We start from the raw sequence: 13,917 nt of genomic DNA, 5'->3' as shown, positions 1-13,917 counted from the left end.
ACGCTTGATATGATTAATCAACTTGATGGAATAGTCCAATTAGATAGAAATACATAATTAATGAGACAAAAAAAATATTAAAAAGAAAATTATGAAAATAATTATTCAAATAAAACACATAATTTCTATATCTATTAATTTAATATAGTGTCCAATTTTTTTAAGATTTATTTCGATTTTATTTAAAATTTAAAAATGAATATAAGTAATAACTTTTGAAAGGAATAAAAAAATAGTAATACAGGAGAAGTTATGTGATTTAGCGAAAATGATGAATCTTAAAAAACCTTTATTCAAGTGAAGACTTAAATTTATAATATAAGAATAAATTACGTAATATATTTTTCTATAAAAAATAATAAACTAATTTTTCCTTGAAAACATGAAGAATTATATTTAATTTTTATTACTTTGTAAGTAAAAAAATACTTTTTTCTTTTAAAAAAATCATCTCAAAGAAACATAATTACCCAGTAACTTGAATTCATCTCTATATGTTGCTTTCATCATGAGAATGACTTTATTTTATTTTATTTTAATTTGCTGGGGTGTTGTTTGTAATACAGGAAGCATAGAGAATATAGTGTATAGTACATGAAGGATATAATTATATAATTTACAGCAGTGATAAGCAAGGGAAAAATATGTATATATAAATAAATACAGGCCAAGGTGAGAGATGTGAGACTGAGGAGGCACTCTCTGGTTTTTGCTTTCCTTTTCTGGTCATTATATAAGAGGACTGTGGATCGGTCGCAAGTCGATCGAGTTGAGTAGAGGTAATCATATTTTCTCATCAAGCAATATTAAGTTTAAGGTGAGTTAGCACTTGATGGCTCCACCTCTCTCTGGGTGATTAAACTTATATAATTGATTGTTTTATGTAATGTAAAATGATAGGATAGGATCGAGGAAGCATGGAGTATGGTGGGTTTGGGAGCCTGTCGGAGTGCGAAGAAGAGTTGATTGAAGAGTTGCTGGTACAGGGATGCTGGGTGGAAACGAGTGGGAGAAGCGAGGAAATGCCCATGGGGAAGACATGGTGGATTGGACCAAAGGCTAATCATGCATCCGTCAAAGAAAGACTAGAGGCTGCGATGGGATACTTGAGAGAATACACAAACAACAACATTCAGATATGGGTTCCCCTGAGGAGGAGCGCAGGCCAGGAGCTTGGGACTGATGAGTCGGATACGATTGCTTTTGAAAGGAACAGGAACGTAAAGCTTAGGTTGTTTAGAAGCCAAGAGGGATGTGTGGGGGTTCCTGTGTTGGAAAGAGGGAGTGGCACATGCCTGGGTGTACTAGAGATAGTAATGGAGGATGAGGTAGTGAGTGAGATGATGGAGGTGGTGAGGTGTGTGTGCAAGGCGCAGAAGGTGCCTTTGGCACTGGCATGGGCTCCATGCGTCCAACAGAAGCAAGCCAAGTACTGCGGGCATTCAAGGGATGAGAGCTATGTGTCGACTGTGGAGAGAGCGTGCTTTGTCGGAGAAGAGAACCCCCAGCTGTTGGGCTTCCAGGAGGCCTGCTCTCAGCATCACCTTTTCCGCGGACAAGGAGTTGTTGGGACTGCCTTGGCAACAGCCAAGCCCTGTTTCGCCACCGACATAACCGCCTTCTCCAACGCCGAATATCCTCTCTCCCACCACGCCTCCATCTTTGACTTGCATGCTGCTGTCGCTATTCCTCTTACTACTTTCTCTTCCTCTTTTCATTTTGTCTTGGAGTTCTTCCTTCCCCTAGACTGCCCTGACCACAACCACTTCCTCAACTCTTTATCCCTTCTCCTTCACCAAGCTTGCCGCTCCACCTTCCATCTTTCTCTCATCCATGATCACCATCTTGATTTTGAATTCTTGCCTACTGAATCCCCTTCCCAGGCCTCCTGGATTGCACACATGATGGAGGCCCAGTCCCAACACATTAAAGGCGTGTGCTTGTCCTTGGAAGAAGAACCCAAAGAGGAGTTCAAAGTCACCACAACCCACTACTGCAACTGGGACAGTACTGCCACCAGTACTTATCAGGCACATGACCAGGTCGTGTTTGGGGAAGAATCTCACACTCACACATTTGGTGGGAAGCGTGGCAGAAAACCAGGCGAGAAGAGACGAACCAAGGCCGAGAAGACTATCAGCTTGCCAGTTCTAAGACAGTACTTTGCAGGAAGCCTAAAAGATGCGGCAAAGAGCATTGGCGGTGAGATATGATCCATTAATAATTGCATTCTTTGTCTCTCTCTACTCCAGCTCTTGTTTAATGAATGAATGAATGCATGCATGCAGTGTGTCCCACGACTCTGAAAAGGATATGCAGACAGCACGGCATAACGAGGTGGCCTTCAAGGAAAATCAAGAAGGTGGGCCACTCTTTGAAGAAACTTCAACTTGTAATCGATTCAGTGCAGGGTGCCGAGGGTGCCATACAGATCGGCTCCTTCTACAACAGTTTTCCGGAGTTGAGTTCTCAATCATCCAAGTCCAACAACAACAACAACTCATCCTCTCCTACAGCAGCAGCAGCAGCAGCACAAAGCCCTCAACAACCCTTGAGAGTGAAGGCTACTTTTGCGGATGAAAAAATCCGTTTTAGCTTGCAACCACATTGGGGGTTCACAGAATTGCAGCTGGAAATCGCAAGGCGCTTCAACCTAAACGATGTGAGCAACGGCTACTTGGTTCTAAAGTATTTGGATGATGACGGGGAGTGGGTTGTTTTAGCCTGCGATGGTGATCTTGAGGAGTGTAAAGACTTGCATACAACATCTCAGAGCCGCACAATTAGACTCGCCCTATTTCAAGCTTCTCCTCTTAATAATCTACCAAATACATATACTTTTGCCGCGGCTACCCCTTCTTCCAGCCTCGCCGTCTCTCTTTAGTACTCTACCATCACATTTGCATTCATTTCTGCTTTGCTTTTACTTTTTAGACTCATTTTATTTATATCTATTACTTCTTCTTAAAATGCTAACATTGCCTTATCTACACTTTATTCACCAAGCTCCATATCAGTTGCTCCATCCAACTATATATAACCAAAAAGCTGCATTTAGATTGTTTCTCTCTCCTAATACAAAGGAAATGGTATATATGTGGGGCTGGAAGGGACTTAAGTCAGCTCTTGAAACTGCTTGCGGCTCGATTTCTTAAAGAATAATGATTTAACAAACTTAAATTTTTTTAAGGGAATTCAATTTAATTTTTACATGATTGCCATAGAATCATTTCTAGTGTGTCGTTAAACTTCAACGTTATGACATATTTGATTAAGAGATGCTAGCAATATATTCTCTTATCACGCTCCATCGAATACACCCTTTATTATTGGTTGAGTTTATTGAAAATCACAAGATTTTATGAGTACCACTTAATGTATAATTTCATAATTTTTTAATAAATTTTAATCAATAACAAAGAATATGTTAAAGAGTACAAATTTTAATCAATAATAAAAAATTTATAATTTCAAATAGATTTTACTTAAACTTTATAATTCTTTTAATCCACGATTTAATTATACATAATTTTAATATTAATATATTACGTTAATAAATCAAGTTGACCTATTCTTATCCCACATATATTATTTGGTCTTGATCATGTTATTGGATTTGGGTTCACGCATAAATGATCCTAACACAATTTTAGGTAGGCTAATAACAAAGATGAGTATATACTTTGTGACTTCTCATGTTCATCCTACCAATAATATTATTAAATTATTAATATTATGTTATTTTTGTTTAATATTACTAAATAGGTTATGTTAAAAAATTAATATATAATATTTTATGAGGATTAAAATCAAAATTTTGACTTCTATGAAGATTAAAATGAAACTTTAAATTTTATAGAGACTAAAACTAAATTTCAAAGTTTTAGAAGAAAAAAAAACATTTTAAAAAAATAGAAATAAAAAAATGGTCACATGAATGTCATATCAATCAAAACTATCATGTGTATAGCATTGATGTTAAAATAATGTTTTGTATTTCGAGGGGCAAAATTTTTTTAGGAACTAAAATCAAATTTTAAAAATTTTAGATGGACATTAAATTAATTTGCTCTAAATATTTTTTTTAAAAAATACCAATAAATATGATTTAATTTATTATATTAAACATTTAGTTTTATTTTTCAATTAAGTTATTTTAGTGCCAGTACCTTTCACATCAGTGTATGATTTAATTTATTTTTCAATTAAGTTTATCATATCAATCAAAGCTACTGGGTATGCTTGTTTTACCGTTTGGCCACTCAAACAAACGTTCGGCCTTCATGGAACGACATACATATTTATTTAGCAAATTTGAACTACACTTGAATTGTATCTAGATCTCATCAAAATAACCGTTCTCCTCAAAGCATCCACATATAGTTGCTTTTTCGTTCAACGTGTAGTGATAACAATACTAAAGACAATTTAACAACGCCATAACAAATTTGGTCACGTGATTAGTTCTAGAATTGGTCAACCAAAGCTAAACCCCTTGACGTGATTAAATTACATTTATATTAAATTACATTTATATTATTATTAAGTTTTTATGTGATTAAATTGCATTGATATTAAATGTTTTTATGTACATATTTTGATTTTTTTAATTTTTTTTTTTTGAATTTATAATATTAACACCATTTTTTTATAAGATGTAGCAATAATAATAATATATTATCAATTCAAATATACTTAAAATAATAAAATAAATAATATTAACATCACATCATAAAATCTATACCCATTTGAATAATCATATATTTGAAAGTGCTTTTGATTAATATTAATTTAAATAAGTTTCATTTTAACAAAAAATAGTTTTAAAATAAAATTATCCAAACATAAGTTACAGTAAACTTACATATAATTCCTAAAAAAAGTTTGACAAGTCTTAATCTCCCAAAAAAAAATTCTTCATTATTTATAATCCCACCAAGTGATAATGTGATAGTTACATTTTAAATCAGATGATTCTCTTAGTGGTACCTCATGTTGTTTAAGAATGATAACCATAGCCAATAAATAATAATTAAAAAGAAACAAAAGTATATAAATATTTATAAACGTATATTTGCTTCAAATATAAGCAAATGTTATCGGAATTATATACACACCAACATAACTGATGATCAAACCTACCAAACATCAGAAATTACAAAAATCGACTGAGTTTCTCCGTGACCATGTTCAGATACATAAGCAATGAACTTTCTCGATCTAAAAGTCAAAAGAAAAGATACTATTAATCCTCTATAATCAAAACAATTTTTCTTGTTCATTAAGTATGTAATCACGTAGTTAAAATCTAACTTTCATCTAATTAGAGGCTGTTCTGATGAAGCAGAAGGCATGTCTTCTAGCTGCTCCTTAATGACTGTATATCTTAATGGAGGACCAAACAAGCTCAAAACCACCTGAAAAATAAAGGGCAGGAATGTGAGATGTTTCCTAATTAGTTATTGTGCACCTATATTTTTGGGAATAAAAAGATATAGTGTAACACCATGACGAATTACACTAGAAGGTTGTGTAGGTATAAGATTATACAATTAAGAATGACTTAAAGAAATTAATTGGTATTATCTTATACTAACAAAAAATTTCTATTTTTCGATAATCCATTACTTAAGAATTTTATAATTAAACGTGTTTGGCTTGAAATAATAATGAGATAAGTAACCTTCCGGAAAATTGTCTGAAAAACATGTAAGTGAAGACAAAACACGTTGAAAAGTCTTATGTTGGTTTGTTGGATCAGTCATTGATCTTATATGTAAACAGAGCTGATTTTCGAGGTCTCGAACAAAGCTATTTACGGAGGATTCTGATCAATAAGGATGTTGATTAAAGTATCACCCGTGAAGTACCGTAGTGTGAGAGCCGCAGAGGAGTCCAAAATTATGGATGTTACATATAGGGGGAAGGTAGGCTGTCCTATATAAGGTCAAAACATACCACACGCCTCAGCAAGGGCTTACACTGGTGCTAAGTTATAACAGATTGCTCACCAAAGAGGATTGCTGGCAGTAGGAATTGAACATAAGCCGTATAGGTAAAGTGTTTTCATTCCTACCGGCAGAACTAATCCCAGTGGCGATTGTATGGATTAATGACAATGTCAAACGTGTAAGGCTTGTTGAACAAATTGTGAAATTGTGACCAACAATTAAAACTCGCAAAATGGAAACGGAGCAAAACCTATTTCCTGACATTAATGAAAAACTAGTTATTTATACTTTATAGAGCAACACCAAACACCACAAACTTACAGGTAGAAACACAAGACCGTGTAAGAAGCCAATGAGAACCAAGGCCAGATACATCTGGAAGTAATACACCTGCAAAGACCCAAAAGGTACTTTAACATTTCTTGAGCAGACAATCAAGTTTCGAGCCAAGGGTGATATGTCACATACCACAAAAATTTGTGATGTTGAGAAGCAAAGGACGAGGACTCCGACTAATTTTGTAAGTGTGATTCCACTACCAAACAGATAAATAATACAAAAAGAAAGTGTCAACAAAATAATAGTGCAAGCAAACACTAATAATTCAACCACGATTCAAATCATTTTTGTAATTAGTTATAAACGGTATACCTGCATCAATTATCTTACAACAGATAAAGCGTTATATCAAAGCTACACTACTAAATAACTACTATAAGATAAACTTTTCACAAGTCCTATCATGCGCATAACATTTCATCTTTGCTGAACCTTTAGGGTTAAGACGAGGAAAAGAGGTAAGAACAAATCATGGCAAACAATGTATTTTGAGATTGATAATAAGATGTCACGCACAAATACAAATGCACCTATTTATACCATTAAAAAGACCGAGTTTTAGAACTACCAGTACAAGCCCAAACCCTAGCCTAGGCCCACTACTAACAACAACCTTCATATCTTTAATATTCTCCCTCAAGCTTATGCATATGTTACATGTTGATGCACAAATACGATACGCATCCAATAGGGTGGTTACCGTGGTTCAATTATTTTAAAATATATTATATAAGATACGATACATGTAAAAATACTTATTTAGATATACACGAAAATTACGTGATCTCATCCAAAAACTTAGGAAACTAGTGCCTCCCTAACAAAACACTGGCAACATCCACCTTAGTTGCCCTATCAACCTATAAACTTGTTTCCAAAATACTAACTATCATACCACCGAGTAAGTGGCCTCCAACTGGGTTTATAGTATATACCACCCAGGAACACAAACAAGGTCCTCACCTAGAACATCATGTGGGTAGGCATTGTCAATCGGAAGTCCTCAAATTTTATCACTCTAGTGATATGGCCAAAATAGTGTATATAAGTAAGGGGTAATCCACTAACCCTCACCTTACAACCCGGTTTTGTGAGATAGAATTAGGCCCAGACTCAAAATTCTAAGATGGTAAAAGAGTCTATCCTTATTCCATTATTGGGCCACTTACCATATTATCCACCTATCAAACCCAATTCTAACATGGTATCAAAGCCTATAGTGCAAACCTAAACTTTAAGGTGGTATGACCACCTATCCTAGTGATTGTTGTTGGGTTTATCTGGCTGTTATTGGACCACCCATAGATGTCCAGTCCTATGAACTTCATGTTAAAGATGTCCCAGTCCTCAGCATGTCGGGGGTGTTAAAGATCCACTGACCGGTGATATGGCAAAAAATAATGCATATAAGTGGGGTAGGGTGGGGGGTGGGGTAAAGCTACAAATATTACAATCCATGATCTTTCCAAATGTCATAATACATATAGTCAACCTGAATACGGAAGCCCCCATGGTACACAATGCTGTCTTTGCTCGTTGGCTCCTATCCCCCAAGCTTACCTGTGAACAAATGTATACAAGATCATCAGAAAATGTGCATACTGCATAGTCACCAAAAGACAGGTGGTTCAATTGCATAAAAAGGCCTCCCTGAATAAATCAGTGTGTCAATATTCCCCTGGTGACAAAGCAGGTTGAATTTCACAGGTTATAGGAATTATAAAGTGACACATTGACAAATATCACTGTTTCCTCAAAAAGACCACCATACCCTATGGGAAGACCCGTCAATTTATAGAACAGAGGATCAGACTAACCGTGAAAGCATGTACTATATGCACACAGAACTCCACAGCAATTCCTATTGACATAATAAGGTTTACAACAGACACCGCATTCAGTTGAATACCCAAAATTGCCATTACGCCCTGCAGGAGTCACAAAGGTCATTTGTTTCATTCTGTAACTAAGGTAATAAATAGGATACCAAAAGGGAAAGCAAATGAAAGATGAAACGAATTTGCAACTGTAAGATAAATGTTACCATGAGATCCAAAATTATCATGATCAGAACAAGTAATATGATTACTGAACTCCACACACTGCATTTAATAGCAAACAGAAAAAGAATATTATGCTTAATCTTGAACTGGAGAGAACAAATTTTCAAGTTGACTGTAAATATACAAGGCTCAAGTATACCTGGATGTGATGATCAGACAGACAACAAAAATAGCACCTGTTATATCACCATAAGTTATTTAATGACAAATGAATTTGACTAAAGAAAGACACAGACTTGATATGATACATTTTCACACAAGTAGTAGTTGAAGAATCTATGCCCGAGAAATGGAAAACAAAACATGGATAAAAGTGAGAAGACATGAATTAGATTTTCACTTTCCAATTTTGGTCCAATCAGAAATATCAAGAGAGAGGAAAATAAGTGCAACCCATGAATATGTAGTCTAAATCCCGATACTGAAATCTTTCATACATAAAAAGCAACAGAAGATCCTATATATCTTTCAAGTGGAAGACATAAAGTGGTTTGATGCTGATAAGACAACAGAGTACTCCATGAAAGACCATAGAGATAGAATTTAAAAGTTTGAAGCCAAGACACAAGTATAAATCTTCTCAATAAAGGCTCAAATTTCAACATATAAACTGCAAACAGGAAGGGAAACTGAAGGATCATAACAGACAGTACAGCTTATACAACAAGGTTGACAAACGAGTATGTCATACTGTGTGTATATGTTCTATTTAAACTGTTTTGGAATACCAACCTAGTGCTATGGAAATGTTGATCAGGGCTAACTTCCATATATCCAGGTATTGTTCAAAGAAGATATAAAACACTGAGTACGGAAAAATATCCATCTGCACAACAAGAAGTGGTGATCCACAAAAGAATCAACATTAATGAGACATTGTATGATTTTAGTCATTACAAAATGCTTCATAAGGATGAGAAAATGGTAAGTAGATCCATAATCATATCATCTAATATTTTGCTATAAACTAAATACCAACAAAGAGACATTCAGATAAAAAGTGATGAGCTAACACCAACAGAGATTGAGATTCAAAGGACAAGTGAAAAGAAGGACTCCCAAATAAAATATTAGATTGGTGAAAGACAGAAATAACACAGTAACAATAATAACACCAATAACAAACAACAACAACAATAACAATAATAGCAGTAATAGTAGAGCCAATCCTAGGAAAAGGCTCAGAAATGCAGTTCAAATAAAAAAATAATTACAAGGAGAAAAAATATGTGTAGACCATATTCCGAACATTTTTTTGATCCAGAATGCCAAAACAAATCAGGTAAAAATGCATAATGCCATTGACGTCCAAACCTTTAAAGATGAAGAAATTCTTGCCGAAAAGTCCCTTGCAGCTCGTATTGCATTAACATAGTCACCCTAACAAGATTTTCATTAGAACAAACAGAGAAATGTATGAAAAAAAATATGCCAAAGCAATGAAAATAAGATCATCACTTATCACACTGCATACTTGTCTATTAACTGGTGTGTGATAAGTACGGAACTCAGAAGCTTGGATGACACCACCCTCATAACCTGAAAGCCAGTTATAAGCAAAATCTACATATTATATTTTCAATTTTGAGAATGTTACAGCAAATACATAAGGAACAAAATATAAGTTTTGCCCTTTTATAAAGAGGGAGTGAGTATTTTTCAAACCATTCAGATCTACACTGTTGGTGTAAGCTCCATGACCACCCTTGGCACAATCAGCTGATGGCAGTGCATCAAGAAACCAGGGAAGCTTCTCTCTGAACTGTGCCGTAGATGGACGATCATTAACCAAATCCGAGTGGCGGAAACACTAGGAATCAACCAAAAGTGTCAGTCGCTTTACTAATTCATCCTTTTGATTTACAGTCACATCTATTAGGAAAGTAGTATCCTATGTAATAAACAAAAAAGTTTAGAGGGAGAAGTATATTACTGTTGTACAGTCTTTACACACTCCACCCAACCCACATGGCCCTTCATCTGGTAAACAGCAAGGCGGCTGAACAAGGACAGACATTTACTATTGTAAATGAAAGATATACGATGGTACATTGAGCAATATTTAATTAGATTTATCATTTAAACAATTGATGTAGATACAAAAACAAGGCAGGAGAAAAGAGAAACCATATATACATATACAATGTGTATGAATATTAGTTCAAAGCATGTAGGAGAGAAGAAAACTTAGCACGCAGCACGCAAATATTATCCAAGGACATTTAAAGAAGCATGAACCTGATCATCAGGTGGACAATAAGAGTCATTTGTGAATTTTCGACAGCAACTAAAAGCTTCAGGTGATATCCATACAAGAAAATCATCAAGCCATGAGGCAGCTGGTTTGGCTATGTAGCTTGATGTTGGCACTAATGATGCTCTAGATATCTGCAACGTTACAGAACAATATATACAGAATCCATTCAAATATATGCCAAGACAAAAAAAGAAATTATATTACAAGTGTAGTTATGTACAAGTCAGCCATTCAACAATATAAATGAAGAATATAATTGTTGTAATTCATAGGGTTTATTTCTTTCATTAGTTAGCCTGTACATATTCTTAGACTCTACCAACAAGTCGTTGGTCTGAGTGGTCCTGGGCTCGGCCCCCTTAAGCAAGGTCTCGGATTCGATCCTTGTGAATGGAAAAAACGTGGTTGGGAGGGGACCCCACTAAAGGTGACCAGTCAGGTTCTCCGGCGGAGATTAGTCATCAGTAAAATTGGTAACGTAGTCTATATATAGGAGTGGTAATCATCCTTTGTAATAAGCTGAATAATAAATAAACTTCAGCCACTATAAGAGTAAGTATACTCTATACTTTTATTCTTTTTCAAATCTTTTAGGTTTATCAAGTAGGTATCAGACTCTAGATGCATCAAAAGACTAGCTTCCTTCTTGAAGCTATCTTAGGCAGCCTTCATCCACCACTGCCATTGCTGGAATTTTTTTTTCCAGCAGGTTTCTCCAGCAAAGATCCCCTCAGCAAAGCGGACGTCACTGATGTCCCTGTACCCAAAGTTTCAGCTCTCATCAGATCTGCCATGTTCCCTTATGCACGCAACCAGTAGCCATGCATTTCAGGTGTGTGTGCACCTCTTGCCACCCCCACCACACAACAGGACACTGCCCACTCCCTGTTATGTTTCATTTGTCCTAATACTGTCTCTTTTGCAGCTGTTAGAAAGCACCATCTTCTCATTTTTTTTGGCTGTGATTGAAAATCTGTTTTGCTTTTTTTTTTTTTTTTACTTGTCTGAGGAAAAACAACTTCTCTATAGTCTCTTAGCCCAAAAGATTTACCAGTGTTGCAAGGAAGGGTCTTACCATCTTCATGAGCAAAACTACCTTCAGTGTGAGCACAGCTAGTTTGCACCATGATAAATTCATTTTTTATGAACTTATGTGCATGATTTCAAAGGAAAAATTGAAGAAAAATAAACCAAAAAGAATATTTTTTTTGAAAACCCATAAAAATTAGCTTAGTTTGAGTTTAGAGATGTTTCCTTTTGTAGATAAGACTTACATGAGGAATTTCATTAATTTTTTAGGAAAATAAAGCAAAACACTTGCAATTTGGGTACAGAGATCACACATGAAGAAAACAGGAATGCTAGATTGTAAACCTTTTGATACCCATATGACCAAAAATATTAAGCTTCTTCCTAATCAGGGGGAGCCTTATTAGTCAGTTCTTGAACTCTCTTTGCCAATGTCATTGGAATGTAGTTGTTTGGACTAAGGTACATTAAGGGGTGACCAGGAAAGGACCCAGTTTATATGGCTAGGGGTCACTAATATTATACCATACTTAGATGCCAAGTGGGCAAAAGATGTCAGTGACAAATGTCCCATTCCACTTCAGGCTATTGTGTTCTTATGAGAGGAATCACCTCATGGAAGAGTAAGAAACAGAATGTTGTGGCTAGATTGTAGAGTATTGCACCATGGCTCACCCCACATGTGATTTTCTATGGCTAAAACACTTGCTTCAAGACTTGCAAGTTTTAAGAGTTAGGTCTTAGGAGCTTGTTTGTGATAATCTGCCCTATATCTCTTATTAAATCTAGTTTTTTCAAGAGAAGACAACATAAGTTGATTGCCACTTTATATAGAGAAGATACTTTTCAGCATTATCAAAACTACCTCTATGAGCTCCAAAGATAATCAGGCTGACATTTTACCAAGTCTTCAAGAGGTCCTAGAATTACATATATATGACACGGCTTGGGGGGTTTATATTTATTTTATTTCTGTATTTGATATTTTTACTTAGATAGGTTAGATATTATTGATGTAATCTCAGTCAATCTCTTATTCTCTTAGTCTTAGAGTTCTTTGTTTCCAGTGTTTATTATCATTTACACAATCTTTCTTAAGTGAGTTTTCTCTCAAGCAATCAATAAAATATTCAGTTTTTACTAGAACTAATGAATGGAGGTTAACACTAATAATCACTTGTTGAAGAACTTGACCATTGAATTACCTCATTTAAAAGAGAATTTGAATCACAGTGGCTAATGGAGCATAGCTGGTTTGTGTGTTTGGATTCCAAACTGCACAAGAGACTCACAGGAAATCAGTTCAAAAGTTCAGATAATACACTTAATTGATACATCTATATGAGATTTTTCATGTGCTAGCACTGTGGAGGAAAATAATGATATACATAATTTTCTTTCCACTAATTCTATTTCCTTTTTTATTCAACAGCAGCTGGCATGCCTAATGCATCATTTCAGGTAAATAATACAACATTGAATTGTCTTCTTAAAAGACCCATCAATTAATAAAGATATAAGTACACTAAGAACAATAAAATTAATCAACCTGTAGTTGTAATCCTTTACAACAAAATATAAGGGTGGTCCAACTCTAAGGTACTCGGATATGTTACTGAAATAACCCTGAAAGAAAAAATGAATATAAGAGGCTGGATAGTACAAAATGGAACATGGGAAAACAAATAGAAACTTAAACCTGAAGGTAGGAATCCCGTGGAAGAGCAATCTGTTGCTCAAGACCAGGTTCAATCCTTGTGCATAATGCCTGTCAAAATAAAAGGAAACAATAAAAGCAAAAATAGAATGACATTTCTGAAAAGGGCTTACTGAAAATTAATATTTTCTCGTTTCCCACGAAACTCACAATGCTTGCTAAGGTAAATGCAGCAAATACGGCAATGACCAAGATTTTAACTCCACATAGTCCAAGAAATGGTGCATGAACCTCCTAAATTCATACAATGATAGTAGAGTTAATTTTGATCAGAAAAGTGATAGGAACACAAGATGGAAATAAACAGTGATTTTTCTTGATTGAAACTGAACAGAACAAGGAAAAGTAGTTCTTGTCCAAGGGCTGCTTCCCTTTCACAAATGATAATTCCTTTCTTACAAATCTTCAAATTCTTTGAATGCCCCTTCCAATCTTATTCTCCCTTATTTATATGTTAATCCCCTCTAACTAACTAACTAACTAACCAGTCCTGATAGGGCAGCTATCATAATTATTGGAATATTACAATTCACGATTTGAATCATGTGATTCAGCTAGCTA

The 13,917-nt window shown here is 35.1% G+C and overlaps 2 protein-coding genes across 6 annotated transcripts in view; one reads left to right on the top strand and one right to left on the bottom strand.

Moving 5' to 3' along the window:
- The first annotated feature begins 645 nt into the window (after window positions 1-645).
- LOC114384374 (protein NLP2-like) lies at window positions 646-2,976 on the top strand. 4 transcript variants are annotated; one of them, XM_028344043.1, is made up of 3 exons: window positions 646-779; window positions 906-2,202; window positions 2,289-2,976. In XM_028344043.1, exons 2-3 carry the CDS (start codon window positions 918-920, stop codon window positions 2,882-2,884), a joined length of 1,881 nt encoding a protein of 626 aa, XP_028199844.1. In that variant the 5' UTR covers window positions 646-779; window positions 906-917; the 3' UTR covers window positions 2,885-2,976. The 4 variants fall into 4 exon arrangements, with proteins under 4 accessions (XP_028199844.1, XP_028199842.1, XP_028199843.1 ...); XM_028344041.1 differs by having other exon boundaries at window positions 901-2,202; XM_028344042.1 differs by having other exon boundaries at window positions 646-817; window positions 901-2,202.
- Window positions 2,977-5,032: 2,056 nt separating this feature from the next.
- The window catches only part of LOC114385390 (NPC intracellular cholesterol transporter 1-like), a 39,759-nt gene continuing 30,874 nt past the window's right edge, over window positions 5,033-13,917 (bottom strand). For both annotated transcript variants that reach the window (XM_028345446.1, XM_028345447.1), the window contains exons 23-39: window positions 13,507-13,590; window positions 13,339-13,407; window positions 13,189-13,265; window positions 12,845-12,914; window positions 10,592-10,741; window positions 10,287-10,352; window positions 10,019-10,163; window positions 9,828-9,892; window positions 9,668-9,733; window positions 9,086-9,179; window positions 8,493-8,529; window positions 8,335-8,392; window positions 8,108-8,218; window positions 7,783-7,850; window positions 6,420-6,486; window positions 6,273-6,341; window positions 5,033-5,417 (exon numbers count right to left, since the gene is read on the bottom strand). In XM_028345446.1, coding sequence (XP_028201247.1) covers window positions 5,316-5,417; window positions 6,273-6,341; window positions 6,420-6,486; window positions 7,783-7,850; window positions 8,108-8,218; window positions 8,335-8,392; window positions 8,493-8,529; window positions 9,086-9,179; window positions 9,668-9,733; window positions 9,828-9,892; window positions 10,019-10,163; window positions 10,287-10,352; window positions 10,592-10,741; window positions 12,845-12,914; window positions 13,189-13,265; window positions 13,339-13,407; window positions 13,507-13,590 — 1,398 coding nt within the window. In that variant the 3' untranslated portion in view covers window positions 5,033-5,315. The remainder of the gene's footprint in view (window positions 5,418-6,272; window positions 6,342-6,419; window positions 6,487-7,782; window positions 7,851-8,107; window positions 8,219-8,334; window positions 8,393-8,492; window positions 8,530-9,085; window positions 9,180-9,667; window positions 9,734-9,827; window positions 9,893-10,018; window positions 10,164-10,286; window positions 10,353-10,591; window positions 10,742-12,844; window positions 12,915-13,188; window positions 13,266-13,338; window positions 13,408-13,506; window positions 13,591-13,917) is intronic.

This window comes from Glycine soja, chromosome 14, assembly GCF_004193775.1.
Source record: "Glycine soja cultivar W05 chromosome 14, ASM419377v2, whole genome shotgun sequence".
Classification (NCBI taxonomy): domain Eukaryota; kingdom Viridiplantae; phylum Streptophyta; class Magnoliopsida; order Fabales; family Fabaceae; genus Glycine; species Glycine soja.
This window is presented reverse-complemented; position numbering and strand designations above follow the sequence as displayed.

Bases quoted from the DNA above. Each gene is read 5' to 3' on its own strand.
- LOC114384374 (XM_028344043.1), top strand. From the start codon at position 918: ATGGAGTATGGTGGGTTTGGGAGCCTGTCGGAGTGCGAAGAAGAGTTG. The intron at 2,203-2,288 runs GTGAGATATGAT...GCATGCATGCAG, and splicing joins TGCGGCAAAGAGCATTGGCG to TGTGTCCCACGACTCTGAAA.